Here is a 25655-nt window from a genome sequence, read left to right as displayed (position 1 = left end):
TATCTTACCATTTTTAATGCGACCCCGTGGGCTATTATTTTGTACTTCTTTTTTCTCACATGTTAATAATATACCAGAGGGGAAAAAAAAAGAGATGAGGGAAGAGGTAGGATTTCTTTGGAATGGAAAATAAGGAACGTACATAGAGAGGAAATAAAGTCAAGGGGTGATCATCGCAGTGATACTGGAAGAGGAGGGCAGCAGCAGTAGTACTGTCTGGATGGGGAGTATAAGTCAAGATACAAGTATGTGGCAAGTAGAGAAGAATGGAGAGAAGTTGATACTGAGGAAGGCTGGGAAGGAAGAGTTTTTGAGAAAGACGATGAGGAGGAAATTGGTAGGGCTGCCCTACAGGTTCTGTGAGGGCTGATAAGGAGGAAAGGGTCAGTGTGGAGAGAGATGGCATGAGAGGAGTTTTGGAAGAGGAAAAGATGTAGTGAGAACATAAGAATGGAAAGCATGGAGGAGTTGAGAGGATGCGTGGAAAGGATATTGGTCGTGAGGTGGGTTTACCAACGTTGCTTCTACTTGTTCCCTGCCTGCTCCGTCTTCCTCTCTCACTTTTAGATCTTTAGAGCTGCACTTCTTGTACAATTACTTTAATAAGCTTTTTGAACATAATGATGTTTCAGAATGATGCAATTTCTGACTGGAGGGGTGGATTCAGTTGACATTAAAAATTTAAATAAAAAGAAACCACCACAGCAAGTAAACTAGAAAATGATATATGTTGTTCCAATGCTGTTTTTATCCTCAGTTCGTGCTATCCTTGTTTTCTGTGGTAACAGCTGTCTTCTTTAGGCCCTGACATTTTTTCTTCTGTTTCATCCAGGAGACATTTATAAATATCTGCTTTCTACTAAAAGCTTTTAAATGCCAGAAACGAACATTTTCTTGAAACAAAGTAGTTCAGTCTAAGTCTCAGGTTTGTTCTACAAGACAAGCAAGATCATTGACCATCACAACATTTTGTTAAATATGCCAGATTAGAACATTCTTTCATTTTGACAGGAATGAGGTTGAGTCTATTCTATAGGTGAGGAAGGCATTACAGCTTTAGGCAGTAAGAAATAACTGTAAGAGGAAACTGAATGCAATTACTGCTCCACCAAAGTAGTTTTCCTACAGTTGAACACATAATCAGTCGAAAAACTTCCTGGGCTCAGTATCCCAAAAAAGACAGAACAGTACATAAAAAGTTAATTCTGTTGTACTTGCTAGTATTTGTAGGAAATTAAAAAAATGTTGGAGAATCATTTGGATCTGGCTTTTCCACATACTTGTTGCTTCAGAACTTCTGATTCACTACTTCACATGCATTTCTTCTGTGTTACACAAAAGAGCTATGGAAAAGAACAGGTATATCCACTGAGACAATTAATTTGTGATGGAATTTTACTAAAAAGGTTCCTGGAATCCAAAAATGTGAATTTCAATAAGGGGCAATAAAGTAAAAATACTTCAGTGAATATTTTAAGTAAGGATTTCAAGACAGTCCTAATACTTCATTAAGTCCATCTCTTTAGAATTTTGGCAAAGATTAATTCCTTGTAAGTATATTCTACTTAAGAACATGTCATAGCTATCATAGTGGAAGATGAATCTTTTATTATAAAATATATCTTCATTAAGGTAAGAGAAAGGCAGGAAAACTGATTTGCTCTGTAAACATTTGTATGTATAAAAGATTAAAAACCAGATTAGGAGCTCTACTGGAAGCAACGTCAATTTTCTCTGGGATCTGATTAGTTTGCTTGACGTTGGTGTTTTTCATTAGCTTTCATTCTACAGCTGTGTTCTAATAATACATAAAATCAATGATCGTTTCAAGATAATAATGAATATGGACACTTTTTTTAAAACACTTGTGATTGCATGTAAGGATAAACTGCATACATACCATGCATACAACTTTGTTTTCTTGTGTCTGTGCAATTCTGTCTTTTCAGTATAGGATGTTTGGGACTTTGACCATTCTAGAAAATGGTGAAAGCTTTTCATTCTAGTTGACACCACTCCCTGTTTAAGTTTTCCAGGTGATTTTGCACTGGTAAAATTATATTCTGTTGTTTAAAACTACACTCACTGTAGTATGATCCTGAAGTTTCACTTCTTGATTTTCTTCGCCAAAAGTGAAAGCGGTCTCACATTTGCTTTGTAAGATGCTACAGAAACATTTTTTTTTCATTGTTCTTGTTTCACTGTGTTTTATCCCATAGTCATTCTGTGAGGACAATGGCACCCGTCCCATTAAAAGAAGAGTAAAATATCAAAGGAAAAGCATTACACTAATCTTAAGCAAATATTTCCTTTAAAGGAAATTGAAATCTGCTACTGCTTTGCAGCAGACGGTGGAGTTACAGTTAGGGACAGTTGCTACATTGTGTGGACAGCTGTACAGAATCTATCTTGAGGTACTTTTATATTGAACCATGTCATGGGCGATACAGAGGAAAAGACAGCCTGTAGTGAATTTGGCACTGATGTGTATTGAAGAGCCAAGGAGATTAGGGTTTTACCCTCATTGATTATTTCACACATTCACTCTCTTGCTTCCCCGACAAAGTCATAATCAGTCTCAATTTCCTATCGGGAAGATTGCTGCTAAACTGGGAAGGTTGGGCAGAAAATACATGTCAGTTCATGGTGTGCAACAGTTTGCACTTACTGGTCTGGGGCATAACCAGCCAGTCCCTGGGCACCCACTAGCATTGCTGTCAGTGGATCCACACATTTCCAGGATCATCCTTCCCATTCCAGCCTGATTTTCTCTACCTAAATAGTTTATAAGCAGAAACAGTGTAAGATCAGCATCCTAACCCGTGGTTCTACCTGTTAGAATCATAGAATAGAATCATAGAATCGTTTAGGTTGGAATAGACCTTTAAGATCAAGTCCAACCGTAAACCTAACACTGCCAAGTGCACCACTAAACCGTGTCCCTAAGTACCACATCTACACATCTTTTAAATACCTCCAGGGATGGTGACTCATCAGAGATGTTGTCTTTTTATTAATTGGAGAATAAAGTACATGCCACTTCTGTTCAGTCCAGGTATTATCAAAATTTACAACTAGCCCCTAATGGTTGTAGCTAGCAAGTCACAAGTTTATACTTGAGAGTTGACGAATAGTTTGGGACAGGAATGCACACACACGCACGCCTGTAAGTGGTAGCATTGACAATCTTGGTTATTTTTCACCTATTAAAATCCCTGGCTTGGGTGATTCTAATTTAATACCTGTATGTTTTTTAAAGAACATAACCCCTTTCTCAGTCAAGAGACTGTCTTGCATCTCTAAAAATTGATGGTCGGCATGAAAGTGGAAATTTTTTTTTCCTCTTTTGAGGAGTGAAGGAAATGATCTGAAGCCTGGTTTGATAAAACTGAAATCATGTAAGAAATTTCATTTCCTGTAGTTGTTTCATCCAAAAGCTGACATAATCTGACATGTATTGTGGATACTTCCTAGAAAGAGTTTTGTTTCTCAAACCCATGCTAATAGAAAGTCATACATTGAAACATTGCTCCTATGGAAGGCTGTTGGAGTAGAAGATAAAGGAAGAGAGATGAAGAAAAGCAGACGTTAAAAAAAAAAAAAAAGAACATTTTAGTATAATTTGTATATTTAACCGATTATGAGGATGTGTCCTGCCTGTATGCAGTTCTGTTCAGCATAGAAATAGTTACGATCGACGTTGTTTGGAACATTAGACTGTCAACACTGATGTGGATGATGCTTCAGAGTATAAGTACAAGTTGGTTTCTTTCTGTTCATCTAAGAGGAAAGTACTATTAATAGAAAAGCATAATAAAAAATATATCTGTGTAATGTTACTGAAGGTTTTTTTCCTAAAGTTTGCTTCCAGTCTGATTTCCTGTGTTTATTGTCTCTTTTCTCCAAGGGAGATGCATTAGCAAAGCGTGGCTATGTGATGGCGATATTGATTGTGAGGATCAGTCTGATGAGGATAATTGCGAGGGCTATATGTGTGGACCACCAAAATACCCTTGTGCTAATGATACCTCCATCTGCCTACAGCCTGAGAAGCTCTGCAATGGGAGAAGAGATTGTCCCGATGGATCTGATGAAGGCGATCTTTGTGGTACTTCTTTTAGACACATTTTTCTGATTATTCTTGATATTGTCTGTCACAATACTTCCTGTTGAAAAAACAGTTCTTGTGTTAATCTTACTGAAATTTTATCACAGTAGCTTATGTGAGGATTTTTATTTAATTTAAATCATACTGGTTTTGTGCTTGAAGACTTAGTTTTCTTCAAATAAGGGACAACGTAGTTCTTTAGGTAAGTCTTTCATTTCCTAGCCCCTTAAACTAGTCCTAGAGGTAAACAATTTAAAAGGCTCTGGTATATATGAAAGGATTTAAGCTAATTTGCAGTTCTCTCAAACTGCAGAAGCTTGGGTTGATAGAATCCTGTCAGTAGCTGTGTAGGAGTTCATGAAGAAAGGCATTGGGATGACTAGGAGGAGTTAACATGGTGGTGTTGAAAGGGTGGTGGTGTTGATAGTCCCTGATGGTGGTGGTGAAAGGATTCCATGGCATGTCAGACAATGTAGATTATCTCAGAAAAATTGTATTCAGTAAAAAATGTACAAAAATAATTTTATAAATCTGACAAAAGTATAACAGATAACCTAATTGAATTATTAGAAAATATATGCAGATAAAATGAAGAGATTTTAAAAGACTCTATAGCAGTAGTATTGTACTATAGCGATGGTTTAGGGATGAGAAGTGAAACATGGTTTTAGGTAATTTTATAATCCTTTTTTATTATATCAATAATTTGCCTCTTCCCACTGACCTTGCTTTGCATAAAATGTTTTACAATCTCCAGCATTCTGTTACAAAGCGTTTGGAGACGTTTACAAGCATTTTCACCCTCTAGGCTCTGTCTCTACTAGGAGACCCTGACCCTGGGCTGTGCTGAGTCACCTGAATTGCTTAGCACAGGAGGCAGAGTTCACTGAGTGGGCAACGGCTGCTGCAGGACATGGCAAAGAGATCTTTACACTGTCCTGCTCTCTTGGCCTGCAGACTGTAGTGTAAGAGGGAATCTTAAATTCAGTGTTCCTCTGGAATATGTTAAGATTATATTGTAGACCTAAATCCTCTGAGATCTACATATGAATCCCATGCTGTCTAGACTCCAGGTGAAAGAAATCATAGCGTAAGGTCATTTACATTATTTCTGTGCCATTTCTGTGTTTGGACAATTATCTTCCTACTAGTAGTAGCCCATTATGACACCTATATCCTGTTGGATACTGTATAGGGACAAGCTTGTTTTTTAACAGTTGTTACAACTTTTAGATGGTGTGTTATTAGTCAACAAGTATTTCAGCAGTTGTTAATGATTTAGTTATAAAACATACCTAAGCATAAACTGAAGGACAAATATGGGATGTTGGGCAACACATTTGCATATTAGACACATTAAGGAGTTTGATCCTTTTTTGTCATGATAAAAAAACCAAATTTGAAATCTGAACGAAGGACTGTTAAAAGGGCTCTTTTTTTTTTTTTTTTCCAAAAAAAAAAAGGGAAGGAAATAATTCTTTTGTAGAAAACTTGTGTTTTATACATCTTATCACAAGTGAGCAAGGCTTTCAGAGACTTGTTAGAATCAAACAAAATAACTAAAAGACACAAATAGATTAATAAATAAAAGTGAAGCCTAGTTTTTCCAGTGTAACGATGGACCAGTTTGGCCCTTCCATTGATTCCTTGGATGTCAGTAGTACTATGAGGTGAGGAGTAGTTCTATACTTTGCTTCAAACATCACAATTTCTCACAGATACAATTATCATGCTTTTAATTCAGATGCTTTAAAGGTTTCACAAATCACCTTCGATCCATTTAGCAGAGCTTTGCAAATCATGAGTTACCTGCAGAACATAATGTGGGAGCACTGACACAGAGAATGCGGAAGCAGTATTCTCTAGTAGCTGTTACTGGAAAAGGAGGAGAAAAAATCCTGATTTTAAAATCTTATTTATGAATGTTTCTTTGACAAGTTGCTTGGGATGTAGATACATAGGACTAAGAGTTGGAGCCTTCTCCCCACAAGCTCAAGTGGCTGGAGGCAAGGGAAGTATTTGGAAAAGTATGTTTATTTCCTTGTGCATCAGCTTTTGGTCACCATTGAAGGTGGTTAACCCATAATGGTCTTTGGATTGACTCTGTATGGACACTCTTTAATTCTTAAGTGAATGAAATAATATGCATGAAGGTCTGTGAAAATGTATATACATTGTACATCTGCCATTCTAAAATCCTGAAAGACTGCTGTAAAGCTGCCGTGCTGAATACTTGCAAATTAGATAATTTTAAAAATAAATACAACAAATGGAAAATTTAGTTTGTGCTTCTTCAGGGCCTTTTATGTGTGTTAGTTGACCTATTGACTTTAAGAATATGCAATATAACTGACAGCCCTTGCAGCCCTTAATGTTTGGTTTGTTTTGTTGTTTGTTTTTTTTTTCCCGCCATGTTATTTCAGATGAATGTTCTCTTAACAATGGTGGATGTAGCCATCAATGTTCTGTGGTTCCTGGAGGAAGAATTGTATGCTCTTGCCCTGCAGGATTCAGTCTTAGTATAGACAACAAAACTTGTGAGATTATGGATTACTGTACCAAGCACCTTAAGTGTAGTCAAGTATGTGAACAGCATAAAAATACTGTCAAGTGCTCATGTTACGAAGGCTGGAAGCTCAGTAAGGATGGAGAACATTGCGTTAGTACTGGTAAGTTGAAATTCACTGTATTTTCAATATTCTGGATGTTAATAGCTGCTATGTCCATTTAGTGAGGGGTTATTTCCTTTTTTTTAGTAAGAAATATAGGCTTGGATTATCCAAATGTGGGGCTGATAGCAATCTGAAGCACTTGTTAAAGCCATCCATATTCTTGATGCAGGATGAAGGGGTATTGCAATACTAGTTCACTGCTTCTAAGACTTTCCAAGAAAGTTAATTCCAAATAATTTCTAAGTTGTTTGAAGTTTTATACAGTTTTTCATGTATATGTAATATGCACATATACGTATGTGTGTGTGTATATAGATACACGTATATTTATGTATATATACACATATATGTGTGTGTATATATATGGAATATGGGGGATTTACTATGTATTTTGAAGAAATGGATCAATCTGTGACATCATGATATTGATCAGTATTACTTGAGGGTTCAGAAGTTTAATTCTGAACATGCATGCACACACATGTAGTCAATTATCTGCTGCCTGTTAGCGTTCACAATTTAAGCTATTTTTTCACCTACCACATTCTGGTACTTGTTTTTTGACATTAGTAAGCCCATTCAGCTCACTAATCAAGAAAATAACAGTGGCAGTGCTAGGTTAACGGCTAGACTTGATGATCTTAATGGTCTTTTCCAACTTAAACGATTCTATAATTCTATGAAAATCAACAAAAGCCAAAATGGGAGAGGGGAATGCATTCCCCTCATTGTTCACTATTGATATGTACTGAAGCATGATTTAGAAACTATTGTTAGGGGTGTCTTTTTCAAGTGCAGTGTGAATATGTGCGTGCAATACAAACATGTACGTGCAATATAAACTGTCATCGCATCTTTACCCCTCCCTGTAGAGAGTTAAAAATAGCATTGATTTTGCTGTTTAGATTTTCAAAATTTCAGTTTAGGATCCTTTGATATTTTTGTTCTTTATTGTCTTTATTCTTTGATAGTATCTTATCAATTCTGAGTAGAAATATCTCCCAAACTGTCTATTGTTTCTTTGGATATTTCATAATTGAATAGATAAAATGATTAAGATATTCTTGATTGATTCTAGCTACTCAACATTTCCTCAGGTGGATCACATGAAAAAATTCTGAATCAGAATGCTAGAAATAAAAGCTCAAGTTTCCTATTGCTAGTCACCTGAAATAATTTAGTAGCTAGCAGCCAACTTAGGGGTCCATATTTCAGAAAAGGCAAATTCTAATCCTTCTGCTTTAACAAAGTTTGAGCTAAATTACGAAACATTTTAGAATTTTGTTACAGTAGTAATGAAGCCCATAATTTACTTATGGCCAAAATGTCTATTGCGTGTAATAAAAATAATGTTTCTTTTTGCCAAAACAATGAATAATTAAAATTTAGTTTTATGTCATGGATGTTCTCTTAAATTGTACATCTTGCCTTTGAGCTATTTTTTTTAATTCATTACGAATGGGGTTTTCATTCATCAGGATGAAATAACTGTTGTTATAATTTCCAGAATGATCTCCAAATTGAATCTTTGTCTCCGTAATTGTTACTATTGTATGTAAATAGTTACTATTACAGTATGAGATCAGGAATGTTGTTCAGATGTTACTGAGCTATGCTGATAGCAGACTCTCAAATCATGCTTCACTGGCATATTACTGTAGTTCTGTATATCTGAAATCTATTTTATTGCTGTTAAAATTCTTATTTGATGACACTGCTTTAGTCTTATTCTCATTGACTTTTGATCAATCTAAATTGTTTTATTATGGACATTTCCAGTAATTCAAAAAGCGCATTCTTACTGGGTTACAGAAATGAAAGGATTAAAAGCGTTTAAGACAGTGTTAGTAACTTGGTGGAGGAAAGCTTGAAACAAACATTAAATAGAAATGACCAGTATTTGGAAGCTAACGGAAAAAAACCCAAAGAGAAATATACTCACTTGTGCTGAAAATTAAGAACAGTGAGACTGTGGTTTCTCAGTTTTTCTTAAGCCCATGAGATATGTCTGCTAATGTTTACTGATGTTGGTGAGAATCTGAAGTTACAAATTGATTTTTATGGATTTTCTCAAAGAATGTAAAATTAAATATATGATCCGAGACTGGTGATGTCAGCTGGTATAAAGAAAAATGATACCTTTCTTTACAAACCATAAAGGTACTATCCTAATGCCATCAAAGTTGTAACAAAATTATTCCATATTAAATATGACATATGTTTTTATAGTCATTAATAATCTTGGCCCCTTTAAGTTTGTTTCATTTGAAAGGCATGATAAATACTTGGAAGGACAGATCCTCTGATACTTTAGTTGTTGACTGTGTGAACAGCATTTTAGTAAAGTGAGTTTTGGTCTCATTTGTGAATCTGTTAGCCTTAAAATGTCCATACCATTTATGTCTCTGTGCATGAGATCTTAAATAAACATAAAATAAAGAAAAAAGCTTTCATATAATACTGTTACAAGTAGAGTTCAAAGTGATCTTGTGAAGATAAACAGTCTCCCAAATGCCAAACTACTTCTTCAATAATACCAGTTGGTAAAAAGTAATTCTTAGAATAGCCATAGTGATTTAAAATACCTTGAACCAGGAGTAGATGTGTATTATATTGGAGCAGTAACTAATAATCCTTTTTCCAGGAGAAAAAAATTACTCAGAGGAAAAATTATTACCTTGCCCTTAGCTACATTTTTTTGCTATCTAAAATAGCACTTCCCTATATACAGTCAAACATTTCACTAGTACACCGCAATAATGTGTAAAGTTAGTATGCAGCACTTCACTTTTTCAAAATATTGTAAAAACATTTAGTTGAGTCTCCATCGGAAATCTAACGGGAATATGAATGCTGAAAATGCAGTAATGTATGTGATTTTTTTTGGGGGGGGGATGGCATATCGGAATCAAATAGTGTGTTTGTCAGAGGAATCTAATGAATTACCAGAGAAGCATAATGAGTTATGGAATAATAAGTATATAATAATAAATTGCCTGAGTTGAGCAGTTCTTTTCTTTTTAGTTTCTCTTTCAATGTCTCTTTCAATATCTTTCTCCTAGTTTCCCCGTTTTTCCTTATTTCTGCTTATGTTCTCTTTGTTTCTTGTCGTTTTTTTCTCCTTCAGACTTTCTTCACTTTCCATATCGCTTGTTTATCTAGTTTGCTTTCTGCTGTTCTGGCATGTGTACTGTTACATTACTGACTTCCCAAAGACTAAATGTTTCATTCACATTTAAATTTGTATTGATTGAACTAAAAGTATGCTACAGAGCTCCATTATTTAGATAGAAAGTCAATATAAATTATATATTTTCATACTCTTCTTCCTAGTTTCTCTTGGAACACATTTCAAGATAACTTGTGCTCATATTGCGCTTGAACTCTTTTAGATGATAATAAGCATACAGAAAAAAAAATGTTCTTGAAAGATATTTAAATTCCATGTGTATGTTCAGCCTTTCAGAATTTGGTATAATAAAAGTTAGATGAACTCAGGAACACTTAGCTTAGTATAGATTTAGTTAAAAAATGCCTGTCAACCTTTTCTAAGCTGTGGGAACTCTGTTATATCACTATATCACATATTTGGAAAAGAGGATGATGTGTCTGTATGTTTGATCTGGTTTAGCTGGGTCTAAATTCAATTTTGTTATAATTTCCAGATAGCTTTCAATATTAAAATGGGGGGCAAGGGGGAAGGGTCGTTCAATCCTCTCTGAGCAGTGTCAAACTTTTAATGGTTTTTCAGACTCTTTATGAAGTTATAATTTTTCCTTTGAGGTAAATTTCATAAAAGCACAGTGCAGGTTGCTTGCTGTGCTACTGTTGTTACAGTAACCTTCAATTAGCATTTTTCCCAAGAAAGAATTTTAAATTAAAACTACTGGAAAAGGTGAAGCGTTATTCTTTCTGTACAGTCTTTGAGTGTGTTGTTTAGGCAGTTTTCTTCTATCAGAATTTTTTCTTACAACTGTTAATGCAGTTCATGCTTTATGTTTGTATCAAATATTTTTTACATTTACCTATGTGGTAAAAAAGCTTGGTGCAGTCATGAAATCAGAAGGTACAGTGATGTATGATTTTTCTCTAATAAATTGTTATCAATTACTTTTCTTTAAAAAAAGCTTTAAAGAATGGAATTAATAACCGTTACATTGAATTGAGTTAAGGTGAGATTTTATGAAAATACTCTTAATCAATTGGTAAAATAAAAAGTATTTGCTCTCAATTTCCAGAAGAGGAATCAAGTGGGAAAATAACATCAAATTTTTGTTTTATATGGTGATGGAAGCATAACCTTAAATAAAATTGATTCGATTCAGTCTGAAAATTCTAATTCAGTATAATATAGCTTATTTTATGCAGGCATTGAATTATAAGGTTGGAAGGAAGATCAAAGGCTATCTGTTTATCTGCTTTCAAAGACCTTCAAGACACCTTCACTGGTGAGCTCCAGGTTTTCCAGGGGTGACATGTTTCCATGCCTCACTCTCCTTAACTTTTTTTTTCCTAGTCTTTCTGAGTCTTCCTGCTCCAGTTTAAGCCTTTAATCCTTGGCCTACTTGTTATTTATATAGAAAACAAGATTTTTCCCATTTTCAATTCATCAGCCTTTTATGTCTTTGGAGAATTTCATGTACTTCCACTCATCATCTTATTCCATTGTTTTTTAAACTAAGCAATTCCAGTTTGTTCATTCTTTCTTTGCAGGCCATACTGTCTAGACCGCTTACACCACTTGCTGATTTCCTCTTGCATTCCTGTAGTTGATTCACATTCTTCTTTATGAGCTGTGCTCAGAACAGGGTACAGTATTGTAGACTGTCTTCACCGAAGCTTAGGAGGAGGGACTGGAAGAGTTATGTCATTTTTCTTTTAAGTACAAATGTTGAGTTGACCTTCTTTATAGTGCCATGCCATTGTTGGTCTAATTTTCTGGATTCTTTCCTACAGATCTGGTATCCCATCAGTTATATACTCAATTTTATGCAGTTTATTATCCTTGATATGTGGTACTTACTATACACTACTACTACAATAATGGGGGGGGGTCAGACGGTAATAAGTAAAATTCTAGACTACTCCAATGTGTTGGGTTTGTGTGGCAAAGTTTTTGGTAGTGGGGGAGTTACAGAGGTGGCTCCTGCAAGAAGCTGCTAAAAGCTTCCCCTGTGTCCGATAGAGCCAATGCCAGCCGGATCCAAGATGGACCCACCGCTGGCCCAAGTCCCATCAGCGGCAGTGGTAGCGCCCGTGGGATAGCATAGTTAAGAAGGGGAAAAAATCCCCTGTGCAACAGCAGCAGCAGTCAGAAGAGAGGAGTGAGAATATGTGAGGGAAACAACCCTGCACACACCAAGGTCAGTGCAGAAGGAGGGCAAGGAGGTGCTCCAGGTGCCAGAGCAGAGATTCCCCTGCAGCCCATGCATGGTGAAGACCATGGCGAGGCAGGCTGTCCCCCTGAAGCCCATGGAGGTCCAGGGTGGAGCAGATCTCCACCTGCAGCCCTTGGAGGACCCCACGCCGGAGCAGGCGGAGGCCTGAAGGAGGCTGTGACCCCCTGGGAAGCCCGTGCTGGAGCAGGCTTCTGGCAGGACCTGTGGCCCTGTGGAGAGAGGAGCCCAGGCTGGAGCAGGTTTGCTGGCAGGGCTGGTGACCCCACGGGGGACCCACGCTGGAGCAGTCTGTTCCTGCAGGACTGCACCCCATGGGAGGGACCCACGCTGGAGCAGTTCGTGAAGGACTGCAGCCTGTGGGAAGGATTCATGTTGGAGAAGTTCATGAAGGACTGTCTCCTGTGGGAGGGACCCAATGCTGGAGCAGGGGTAGAGTGTGAGGAGTCCTCCCCTGGGGAGGAAGGAGCAGCATAGGCAGCATGTGATGAACTGACCCCAACCCCCATTGCCCGTCCCCCTGTGCCACTGGAGGAGAGGAGGTGGAGAAATCGGGAATGAAGTTAAACCCAGGAAGAAGGGAGGGGTGAGGAGAAGGTGTTTTTAAGATTTGGTTTTATTTCTCATTATCCTACTCTGATTTGATTGGTAATAAGTTAAATTCATTTTTTCCCCAAGTCAAGTCTGTTTTGCCGGTGACAGTAACTGGTGAGTGATCTCTCCCTGCCCTTATCTCGACCCACGAGCCTTCCATTATATTTTCTCTCCCCTGTCCAGCTGAGGAGGGGAGCAATAGAGCAGCTTTGGTGGGCACCTGGCCTCCAGCCAGGGTCAACCCACCACAGCCAGTCATCCAGGCTATGGTGATTGATTGCTACATTATGTAAAGCAGAGTAGTGGCTGGACTCTGGCTCACAGCTCACCAGCCAGGCAATAATTACTGCTATCCATTTGGCTGTATTTAAATGGCCATATCATAGAGGAGCCTATGTAAAACTGGTTTCTGTCTACTTGTTGAATTCCTTCCAGAGAAATTTTGCACTGCGATGCAGCGCCCCTTGTTTATCGCAGTATCAGTCATTCTTTTGTTTTATGTGGTATCACATCTGTGCCTTGACTGTATAGCAGCCACAATAACCAAAGATCTGGATTTACATCTTTGCGTTGTTACGGGAAGGGTAAGAAAGAGGGCGGGAAAAAGAGCAGCATGTGACCCGCTCATTTAAATCAAAATGTCCAAATAAAAAAAATGTTATTACTTTGCCTACACATTTTCTTACCCATTTCTCATTGTTGACTTACATTCTTAAGTATTGTTCCTTAAATTTGTCAAGATCCCGTTGAACTCTAATCCTTTTCATCAGTGTACTTGATAATTTGCACTGTGGGTTATGAAGCTTAAGTTAGACTTCCTCTACTTTGAATGAAGAACACACATCCAACATAGCACAGATTTATTAGGTTTCTTTTTTTCCATTGTGGTGTTAATTACTGGGAAATATAAAAGAAGCTACTGGTGATGTCCATCATGTGCGTTCTTACGCATTGGAGTTGCCTAAAAAGCAGTATGGCAGTAGTCTGTGGTCTTCTGCATAATAGCTGCCAATTTATCAGAAATTGGGAAGTGCCATTAAAGTGTTTCTCAGGTTTGGATAACTGGTACTTGTGAAATAGCTACTAATGTCAGTGATCCTGTTCTTCATTAAATTATTTAACTACCGTAGAGCTTTGAAAAATTGCCTTTGCAGAAAGTCATTCATTGTTTTAACAAATAGGAGGAACATTTGGAAAGTCCAAGCCAGATTATGAACAAGTACTTCAAGAGCAGAAACATAGCTCTACTGAGGTATCTGATTAACTTAAAATGTTATAGATAATTTAATCTGTATGTGCAATGTTTAACAAGAGAATAGCATGAAATTAATCTTTTCGAAAAGACGTATATAAGCATCTTTCTATTTGGTGATAATTTGTGCAACCTTTGAATATTTTAGAAGAACAATGCAATGTTGCCTATTGCCATAAACTGCCGATAACCTATCTTTTATATAAAATGGAGGTTTAATTGTATGGAAAACAGAAAGAACTGGAGAAAAAACAAAAAAGAAAAACCAAGCTACTTTCCCACAGAAAAGGATTGGTGTGAAAAACTTTATTAAAGTGGATATACCAAGATATACGAGTGGATATACTATATTTACAGAATCATAGAATGATAGAATGGTTTGGGTTGGAAGGGACCTTAAAGATCATCTGGTTCCAACCCCCCTGCCATGGGCAGGGACACCTTCCACTAGACCAGGTTGCTCAAAGCCCCATCCAGCCTGGCCTTGAACACTTCCAGGGATGGGGCATCCACAGCTTCTCTGGGCAACCTGTTCCAGTGCCTCACTGCCCTCATGGTGAAGAATTTCTTCCTTATATCCAATCTAAATCTGCCCTCATTCAGTTTAAAGCCATTACACTTTGTCCTATCATTACGTGCCCTTGTAAAAAGTCCCTCTCCAGCTTTCTTTTAGGACCCCTTCAGGTACTGGAAGGTTACTGTAGTCCAATTTTTATCTTTCTTGTTTGTTTTATTAACACAGCTACTTGTTTGAAAAACTTTTTTCCTAATCTAAAATATGTAAGAACTGTAATAAAAAATCAGTTTTATAGTATGGTTGACCTATGAAGAGAGCGTTTACAGATTTTTATATATAATTTGATATAAGTTCACATGCACAAATAAGCTAGCATTAATTGAATAACAAAGAAAGGAGAACTTTAGTGGTAGTTGGATTTTTGATGGGGTGTATCAATAAGCATACAAAATGTTCGTTTCCTTGCTTGGTAGTTTGGGGTGAGGTTTTTTTTAAACACTTCAATTGAAAAAACAAGGTACATTATTTACACTCAAAAGGTACGTTATATATATTTTAGTAAATTGTTTCCACTAAGTGGCATTTGAAACAATGTATGATTTAATGGATTAATTTTTCTGAACCTTTTGAAAAAACAGATTTTAATTTTGATAACGTGCAACTTTTTAAAGCTTTAATTATGGACTCCTTGTGGGAAAGCTACAAAACATGGTTCAATAGTTGAGTTTGATATTCCCGAATTTAATGTTTAATATTTCTAGTTGTGATCAAAGGTAATGCTAGAAGGGAGAAGTGAGAAGTCTGTGGGACTAAAAATGTATTTGAAAGACTCCTTATCAGAAGATGAATTGTTTAATCATGTTTCTCCTGATAAAGTATTCTGTTGTTCTTATTCCACTTGTCATTTATATCAATATGTAACAGTATCCTCTTTATTATTCTTTTGAAATGTATAATCTTCTGCTTCCAGATCCATTTGAGGCTTTCATAATTTTTTCTATTCGACATGAGATCAGAAAAATTGATCTTCACAAACGTGACTACAGCCTCTTAGTTCCTGGTTTAAGAAATACAATAGCACTTGATTTTCATTTCAGTCAGAGTTTACTGTACTGGACAGATGTGGTAGAGGACAAAATTTACAGAGGCAAGCTCTCTGATACTGGAGGTATGAATTTAATCTTTAAGAAATTTCTTAACAGTAAGAACAACTGCAGTTACAGGGTGTTAGACCTGATAAATTGTAACTGAGCTACCATTCAGAAACAGAATTTATTACGGCATTCTGTCTTTAAAAAGGTGTATATCTCTATTGTACTTGATGTAAAGCTAGAAAAAGACTTTTTGTTATAACAGTTTCCTTTTGCAATAGGCTATAGGAGGAAGAAAATGGCAAATGCAAAGGGCTGATATTTCTTCCTGGTCCAATGAGTGCAATATTGATTTTTCTCATTTTTTGTAATTTACCTTCACCTTATTAAAAAAGTATAGGAATTTATCAGACATCTGATAAATTATCTGCTCTCACTAGGTGAAAGATTTTGCTTCATAATTTTATAGCATTCAAAAAGACTTGTTCTTTGCCCTGGTGACATAATTATGGCCTATAACTCAATATAATCTCATAATATACACAAAAGTGTTTCTACAAAATGTTCTTTGTTGAAGTGTATATTCAGGTGCTTTCATTCCCGCATGAGCTAACAGGCATAAGCATATTTAACTTGCTTTTGTAAAAGTTCACATATGCATTTGTGCATATGTTCTCCGGCAGGTTTGGGTTTTGGTTTCGGGTTTTTTTAATTCTCCTTAGTAGATGGTATTTGTGGCTATTTTTATATCCACACATTCAGACCAGGAAAGAAATATCCTACACTGCTAAGTATGTAAAGACAGCCAAAGGCGTGCTTCTTTTCATTAATGGTTGTGGAGTTTGTATGAAACCAGTAAGGTGCTCTGTTGTCGTCACACTATGTTATAATCACACTATACCAAAACCCACATGACTTCTGTGCTCTATTAAAAAGAAAAATAATTTACTCCTTCAGTCTTGCAGCTGTCAAGAACTAACTTGCATCTGTAAAAAGCACTGTGCCTTCCTGGAAGTCCTGAGGGCTAACAGAGTGCTTCTATAGTTGCTGTTTGTGTGAAAAATTTTGAGACCTTCCAGAGGAAGTATTTGGTAGGGAAGAGCTGTTAGTAGACAGTGACAGTATGAACTGCGCATGTGAATTCAAAGGAACAAAATAAGGCTATTTATGGTGGAGCTTTTCAAAATGCATAGTCCAAACAGCGTTCTCCCTGACATTTCTGTCTGCATCACAATGTGTTTTCTCTTTTTCTGATTGAGAAAGGACTGAAATAGAGCTCCATGAGCCTTGTCTAGTATGTTTGGTCACTGGGAGGTGAAGCATGAGCATGTGCTTCACAGATGCTACAAAAGCAGTCCCTGGTAATAGGGCACATGTACGTCCCCTGTGTTACTCTGCATATGATCTCTGACCTTTATTGTAAGTTTCACAGCTTTACTTAATAGAGCATCAGAGAACTAAAAATCTCTATTACTGTGGAATGAAGTTTATTTGTATATTGGCAAAAGTGTACTTATTTACAGCAGTCTATCGCATTTGTGAAGAAAAAATGTCACGTGGAACAAAGTATTATCATCCATCAGATTAATTAAGAATTCACTCCAAGAGCATATGATAGACTTGTATGTCCATGTTCACTATATGAGATTCTATAGTAGTTCTTTAAGACTCTGTATTCCTTTTTTCTCCTCCTCCCCCTTCTTTTTTTTTTTTTTTTAAGGTGTTGGTGCCATTGAGGTGGTAGTACAACATGGTCTGGCCACACCTGAAGGTCTTACTGTAGATTGGATTGCAGGAAACATATACTGGATAGACAGCAATTTGGACCAAATTGAAGTAGCAAAACTAGATGGCACTTTGAGAACAACATTAATAGCAGGAGCTATGGAACACCCAAGGGCTATTGCTTTGGATCCTAGATATGGGTAATTAGAAAAAAGATTACTTTTTCATGTTGCAAAGTATTTTGAAGAGAGATTTAAGTATGAGATTATTTGATTTCCTTTTTTTGCTGTGAGCTGTAGTTCCTAATTTGTCTTTAATAGTTCCTGAAAGTATATTTTGAGGGAAATGCAATCCATTGTTAGTGTGTTTTGCCCCAATGAAAAGGGTTAAGAAAAGGTAAGTCGGGAGATACAGGGGTCTATTTGTTGGCAAATTACTTCCCTTGCTATGTGATTGTTTAATTTAATTTTTTAATGTGGATGATAGTAACTGAAGCCTTTGGTCCAACCTTCCAGTGTGGTTAATGGACAGATTTAGGTATTGCCAAGGTGATTCATCTCACTTAGAGACTTTCTTTTTGGTGGGACTGTAAAAGTATAGCTTAGATGTTACTGGAAGACTAAAAGTTGAGTGAGGTAAATCCCACGTTTTGTGTTTGGTTCTCCATCTTTAAAGTGGAGATAATGCTTGCCAACTTCTGTCAGTATTTTTTCTACCTATTCATAAGGCATATTCTATAAACTGGAATATTATTACTCATAAGCAACTGAGTGTAGTAGATTCAGCCTACTACCATAAATATGTATTTTATCTAATGCCTGCCATAATTAAATGTTTCTAATACATATTAGAATGTTTTCATAATATCAAACAAAATATTAATTAAAACAGGCCAAAATTGGGTGTTTTAAAAAAGTATGCTTAAATTAAAATATTGCCTGATTTGGTAATATGCTAACACAATAAAAACTGTTTTCCCACAAAGTGTAATTTTAGCAATCCTCGAACACATCTATGTATTTCACAATTCAATTTTAAAATCTTCACAGTAAAAAACCCACTAACATTAAAACTTTACTTAGGATATTTTTGCTTTCTTTTAAAATTAGCCTCTCATTTTTTTGGCAGAGCAAGAATTACCCATACATGCCATTTATGTTAAAATTTAAGTCAACAGACTTAAGTAGTGGAAGGGAAGTAGAACTGTTAATGAACCCTTAACTCCCTGTTGAGCTAGGTATTGGTTCTGATTCTGTATTGAAATTCAGTGTACTACTACAAATACTTTATGATTCTTGGAGTTAGAGCAGTGTTTTGAGGCTATATGAAATTGCAAACTCATTACAGAAACCTCGTTATCCAATATTATGTAGCTGGATCCTCCTAGAGTGACCAAAAGGCACTGGTCAATAGCTATACCCTCTTCTCATAATTATTGTTCTTTCAGAGAGGAAAAAAATAAAAATAAAAAAAAATGTGGCCAAAAATAATGTAAATTACAATAAGTTTGCGGAATCATCACATTTAATTTTCTTTAGGAACCTGCTGTGGTCTATCATGTGTCTTCACTGAATATTTATTTCAGAAACACTGCTGTGGACATAAAAATAAAAGTAGATTAAGGTCCCAGCTGCTGGGACCTGAGGTCCCTCTGGGACCTAAAATTCTGAATTAGGAAGTACGTGTGTTAATGAGTAAGGACCCTGCCCTCTCAATTCAGATACTAGAAAGCTTATTTACAGAGTGCATCACTTATCTATAGAGATCTTTAAAAAGAGGCATCCTGTTGGCAGAAGAATTGGCAGATAAGTTGTTCAAATTAAATGGTTGGGAGGAAAAAAAAAAAATCAAATCACCACTCTTCCTGAAACTGAAGGCTTAATCTGCCTTTTGAAAAGCTAGAAGCAATTGTGTGCTACATTTTCTTAGAAGTGAGGAAAGAATAAAATCTCTGACCACAGATGGGAACAGGTCTTCAATCTTTTCACAAATAAATATGAATAAACAAACACTGAAGTTTCAGAGTAGGCGGTTGTGTTAGGATTGCACAAATCCTGTATCCCAATGGAGGCGAGACTGCCATAGCTCCATGCCTTTGATTCCAGCCTGCAGTGAGACTGAGCACGTATTCCCAGTCCACACACACACAGATGCACATACACAACATACGTAAACATATATACCTATACACATGACTGGCCACGAAGGTCTACGCAGGCAGAAACTCTCAGCACTGAGACAAACAAACAGCACCAGTGGTCTCATCCTGTTAACTTCTCTGGCTGTTAAGGATGAAGTTCTCTTAGTGGGAAATACATATGTATGTATAATGTGGATTCCTCCAGTAGCTGGGTTTAGACAGTCAGTACCCAGTGGCTGGCCCTGGGATCACTGGGCTGCCCAGCTGCTGGCTCCAGGACGTGTGAAACCCAAGGCTGCAGCCCCATGCCAGCTGCTGGTGAGGATCCCATCACACCCACTGCTGTAGCTGGGCGTAGGCACCCTGTCCTACCCAGCAGCTAGCCCCAGATCCTCACTCTTCCCAGCTGCCACACACACATGTAAATGTCTCTCAGTCAGGCCCCAGACCTCGTGCCAGTTAGCTGACCTCCCTGGTCCCTTTAGTAGCCAACTCCCCCAAGTGCCTTGCTCGCAGAGGCACACACATATCTGGCTCCCATCTGTTTAACCCACTCACCAGCCCGGCTTCACCTTTGCCAGTGATCACACACTGACATGCACATCCTCACTTGCTCCAGTTGCTGGCACCCGAGATGTACAAGCCCTGTGAGCTGTCATCTGGCTCCAGCCGCTGGCACGCAGCTGGCTATACACACAGCACACACACTGAGCAGAGACCCGCACCCCAGGGAGAGAGTTAGAAATGGAGTTTGGTAGGAAGACAGGCCTTTTTATAGCCTTATGCCTAATTATTTAAATATAGCATCTGCTATTGTTCACAGGCACTAAATGGAGAGGCCTTATTAGAATATATCATAGAATCATAGAATGCCAGGTTGGAAGGGACCTCGAGGATCATCTGGTCCAACCTTTCTAGCACAATCTAGAGGAGATGGCCCAGCACCATGTCCAGCTGAGTCTTAAATGTGCTCAGCATAGCGGAGTCAACCACTTCCCTGGGGAGATTATTCCAATGATTGACTGTTCTCATTGTGAAAAATTTACCTCTCGTGTCCAATCGGAATCTCCCTGGGAATAACTTGTACCTGTTACCCCTTGTCCTCACCATGTGACTCCTTGTAAAAAGGGAGTCTCCATCTTCTTTGTAGCTCCCCTTTAAGTACTGGTACATGTTCAGGACTGAAGCTATCTGATGTTACTTGCCAAAATTTTGTTACAGTCTGACTTTCTGCAGTTAACTCTTTAAAACTAATGTCATATCAAAGGTATTGTTTTCCTTTAACATAAAAAAAAAAGGTATGTTGTTGAAAGCTTCATAAGCTAAGAACAGTTAAAGTGTATTTTTGGCCTTTTGGTGACACTGCTGCTATTACTTAACAAGAAACTTCTTTGGTTATACAGGTGAAAGTTCTCTTTATTGGAAAAAAAACAGGAGATAGTACATAACTGAAAAAGCCTACCGTACAACACATCTTTTCAGTTTTCTTAGCAAGACTAATCTGTATAAAATTCATCAGGGACACACCAAAATCTCAGGGTCTTCATTGGAACACTTGTAATAATAAATAGAAATCTCTAGTTTATCATGTTCCTTAATCACTGCTACCTCAAATCACCTTTCTTCCCTTTCTCCCCTCCCCATCCTCCTCCTGTGTGGATCGCTTTCAAAGGCTCTCATTATAATTTTTTTTTTTTTTTTTAATGAGCTGGGTTTCTAATTATAGAAGGAAGACAAGACAAGCTGTTGTATCAATGGACATGAAAAAGGGAATGCTATTAAACTACTAGTTTTTAAAAAACTTTGAGTTTCATGATTGCTCTAACACTAATAATGAAATATTACCTCCATGTTACCTTATTACTTCAAGGAATTTATATAGTTCCCCAAATTCATCTATGTTTATTCCTTTCATTTAAAACATGTGAAGGTTTGAACTTTTTTTCCAACTATTGTCTTATTGAACCATTTGAAATTATTCTGCATGCTTTAATATTTTCTTATATCTCTTTTCCTTTTTATCTCACCAGAATTCTGTTTTGGACAGACTGGGATGCAAATTTTCCTCGCATTGAATCCGCTTCCATGAGTGGAGCGGAAAGAAAGATCATATATAAAGATATGGATACTGGAGCGTGGCCTAATGGCCTCACTGTAGATCACTTTGAAAAAAGAATAGTGTGGACAGATGCCAGGTAATGTTATAACAGTATTCTTATTATCTGTTTAAAAAACCTTATTCTTGCGTACAAAAATACAAACTACATTGTAAGTGGAATGTAGTTATGTACATTATGTATGTAAAGAGTCTTCTGTGCAAGGGTGCGGTATGTACATGTCTTTAATTGCATTACTATTATATATAATTTCTTCACGGTCTTCATGGTCTGTACCATCAGACCTTAATGGCCCTTACCAGGCTTCTCAGGGACTTCCCTCCACGCATGCTGCCCATGGTCCCAGGAGCCCATTTCAGCACAGCCCTGGAGCTCGGCCCCTGCCTGAGTGACACCGCTGGAGCACCAGTCTCCAGCCCAGCCACAGCACTGCCTGGCAATAGGCCCCATTGGTCCAGACCCCAACCCACAGAGTGGCTTCCTGGTCTGACCCTGTCTCATCACCACAAACTTTTCTGGTGATTTGGACTCTTGGTTGAACCTGGCTGCCACCCCTGGGGCCTGCCCTGCTCACTTTGCTTGGGGGCAGTGGGATGCGGCCCTGGATAGTGAAGCCTCTGCTCTGCCAGCTGTGGTATCATCCATGGCTCTTGGCTCCCTCTGCCTTAGAGAGCAGTTGCCCAGTTGTCCTCCCTGACACTTACACATGGAAGACCCAAGCTATTTCACTATTTTTTCCATAAGTTCATCTGAATGGAAACTGGTTTTTCTGCTGTGTTTTCACAGCATGGAGGTAAATTTGAATATAAAAACAGTGTACAAGGAAACCAGTATTTCAAATCCTTAGTTAAATTAATAATGTGAACTAAATCATCTCTGAAGTTAATGATCGGACTGTAAACATTCTTTGGTCTTACCAGTAGGTAAGAGTAAGGTTTTTATACATTTTGTACTGATGTCATAATGATTGTGTGATTTTTCTTTTATTTTTATGTAATCTTAAATTTGGGGTTATCTTGTAGATCGGATGCCATTTATTCTGCATTATATGATGGAACCGGCATGATAGAGATTATACGGGGTCATGAATATCTTTCTCACCCTTTTGCTGTTTCTTTGTATGGGAGTGAAGTATATTGGACAGATTGGCGGACCAATACACTTGCAAAAGCCAATAAATGGACTGGCCAAAATGTCAGTGTAATACAAAAAACAAGTGCTCAGCCATTTGATCTTCAGATATATCATCCAAGTCGTCAACCACAAGGTGACTATCTATAGAGTAATTAATTATTATGCCTATGAGGGGAAAAAAAAGTATTATTTTATACAAATATCTATATATGAATTTTCTTTGAACTGATGATTCTTAATTAAATGTTGTATTCAGCACTAGTGTTCCTTGGGTGGCAATAGAATCTTTATTCGAGCCAGAAGCTTCATGGGATAAGTGTCTGTGAATTTTGCCCATTTGGACTCTTGTTCTTGATCCCTTACAAATATAGTGCAGAACCACATTTATTTAAGAGGCTTCCAACTTACTTATTCTGTTAACTGGAGTAACTAGTCTGACAAAAGTAACTATAACAATGTTAGCTGTCTTTCTCTTGCTTCTCTCCAGAGGAAGATGAACTTTTCTGTGAAATAAATTCTGTATACAATTATTAGTTGTAAATATTCACTTTGTGCTGTGATTTGCCTTAATTTACTCATTCACTTGTCTGCCTCTGTTTGCTTCTTGGTGTCCTTGTTCACTCTTAGGACTGCATAATTTAGATTCCACTATTGTAGACCGCTATCTTTCTACGTAAATAGCCTCAGTTGGGTGTTGTCCATAAACTGTCGCTTTTCCAAAGCATATCCTATTCACTAAACAGCTTTTATTTTAAAATAACATTTACAATTTTCAATTTCAAATTAACACAGTATGTCTTTCATGGGAGAATGAACTCAACCTGCTGGAGGCATGAGTTCGGAGTTTAAAACTTCAAGAATCATCAAAACTTATTTTTGGTGTGAATAACAATCAAAACTGAAAGGAAGTTCACAGTATATGCATTAATTAAATAATAGGAAATTCTTTAATTATTTCTTGATACATTATTTTTTAACTTTAACTTCCCATTTTTGTCTGTATAAAGCTTACCTCTTCATGTGTATATATTTCCATTTCAATTTTATACCAGCTTTTATAGTATAACATCTCTTTATACCAGAGCACTGCTGTACAATTATGGCAAGTGCATAGGCTTTGTCATTAGATAGATAGTCCAGCAGTAGTTGTGTATTTAGTAATCTTCAGCTGCTATAACTTAAGATAAAACTGTATTAATCTTGAAAATGAAGACTGACGAGATTGTATCTAATTAGTTTAATGACAGATTCTATTTAATTCCTAATGAAAAATGCAGGAACCTGCTAAAACTTAACTCTTTGAGACAGATTTACAATGTCTGTCACATAGGTAAAAAGGCTAATGATTTTCCTAGAATTTCAGCTGAAGCTTCAAATGATTTTATCACTGATTCGTGAATCTCTCATTTAGATGGTAAACATTTAGTCAAGAAATGTAAGTTATTGACTTCAGTGGTGGTACATGTGAAGGTTCATGAGGACCAAGAAAGAAATCAGAGAGTAACCCCTTAGTTGCAGATCTAGTATTTTTCTAGAGTATAACTAACTATTACTTCTCTGAGGATTACAAATACAAAGATTTTATTGAACTGGTGTATAATTATTTTCCACTCTAAATTTTCTGGCTTCAGTTATGGCAGTATATAGACTGTACCTAAACATATTGCTAATAACGTAAGCAATAATTAAATCCAAATTAATTGTAGGGAGACTTGGAACATTTTGCTGTGATTTCATCCTGATACCTACCTGTTGGTAGCACTATCTGCTACTGGTCAAAACACGTCTTCCTGCCTTCCCTCATACTTCCTTTTTTCCCCAACTGCTGTCGAGTTGAGGATAGGTGAATCCAAGATACTTAGTACATTGCTGACAACTGGCAATTTTCTTCTTCTTAACAGTTATCTCCACTTCTACACTCACAAAAAAGAGAATTTTTATTGGGCTTTATAGTTGCTCCTTCTCTGACCTTTCAAATGTTGAGCTCTTCGAAGTCCGTGTATACCTGACTTGGGAATCATAAGTGTTAATGGAAATAGTTGGAAAGTGTTGTTACATAGTAATTTACTAGGAGTCTTTGGACTTCTGAATCAGATGCTTGACTTTATTCAATGTGAAATAATGTGGATGAGGTGGTTAGCTGAAGTAATAATGAAAGAATATGATAAGATGCTGAGCAGAAGAAAATGGTCCTGATTAAACTTCTTCAGTTATTTTGTTGGAAGGATACATGGAGATCAGTCCTCTCAGTGGATCCCCATGTGAAATGAAGAACTAATTAAAGTGACATATTTTGGTACAACTATAGCTACGTTGATGTTTAAAATAAATTTAAAGTTACAAAACCAAATATAGGGCAGGAAGACATTATTATGATATTGCTGACAACTGGAAAACTCATTCTTGGAAAGAGATACGATAGAGTATTGATCAAAAAGAGAACAGAGCTCAGAACCTCTTACCCACAGCTGAAATGTCAGCTTTCTCAAGACAGTCCAACTCTTCAATGTAGATTTCCTATACACATGTAGCAAATCTTTTATTGTATCAGCCATTGGAGGGAAGAACTAAGTCTGTAGGCTTTTTTATATTTTTATATCAATAAATTATGGGTTATTTGTAAACAACAAAACAGATCATCCAGGACTGAACAAGTCATGATTAATGAATGAGGTGAGTTGCTCTCTTATTGATTTACATATGATTAAGTTTACTCCAGCAACTATTCTTCCGCAGTGGTTTCCTGTCTCCCATAAGCTGTTCATTCTTCCCTAGTATCTTCACCGTCTTTAATTCTCCATGACATGTCTTTGAATTTCTGTAGGTTATTTATCGTAAATGGGCATAAGGATACAGATTATCTAGGGTGTGAATAATACATATTTTATAGATATCACATCTATAATAAT

General features: G+C 37.0%; 1 protein-coding gene across 1 annotated transcript in view; it reads left to right on the top strand.

The window, feature by feature from the left end:
- LRP1B (LDL receptor related protein 1B) overlaps positions 1–25655 on the top strand; it is a 756289-nt gene that overhangs the window by 497897 nt on the left and 232737 nt on the right. Inside the window, exons 22-27 of the mRNA XM_087732714.1 lie at positions 3908–4108; positions 6532–6777; positions 15510–15707; positions 17351–17555; positions 21526–21690; positions 22635–22879. Of these exons, the coding sequence (XP_087588840.1) occupies positions 3908–4108; positions 6532–6777; positions 15510–15707; positions 17351–17555; positions 21526–21690; positions 22635–22879 (1260 nt within the window). The remainder of the gene's footprint in view (positions 1–3907; positions 4109–6531; positions 6778–15509; positions 15708–17350; positions 17556–21525; positions 21691–22634; positions 22880–25655) is intronic.

This window comes from Nipponia nippon, unplaced genomic scaffold (genome assembly GCF_047370975.1).
Source record: "Nipponia nippon isolate SJK-2023a ecotype South Korea unplaced genomic scaffold, ASM4737097v1 scaffold_5, whole genome shotgun sequence".
Classification (NCBI taxonomy): Eukaryota; Metazoa; Chordata; class Aves; order Pelecaniformes; family Threskiornithidae; genus Nipponia; species Nipponia nippon.
This window is presented reverse-complemented; position numbering and strand designations above follow the sequence as displayed.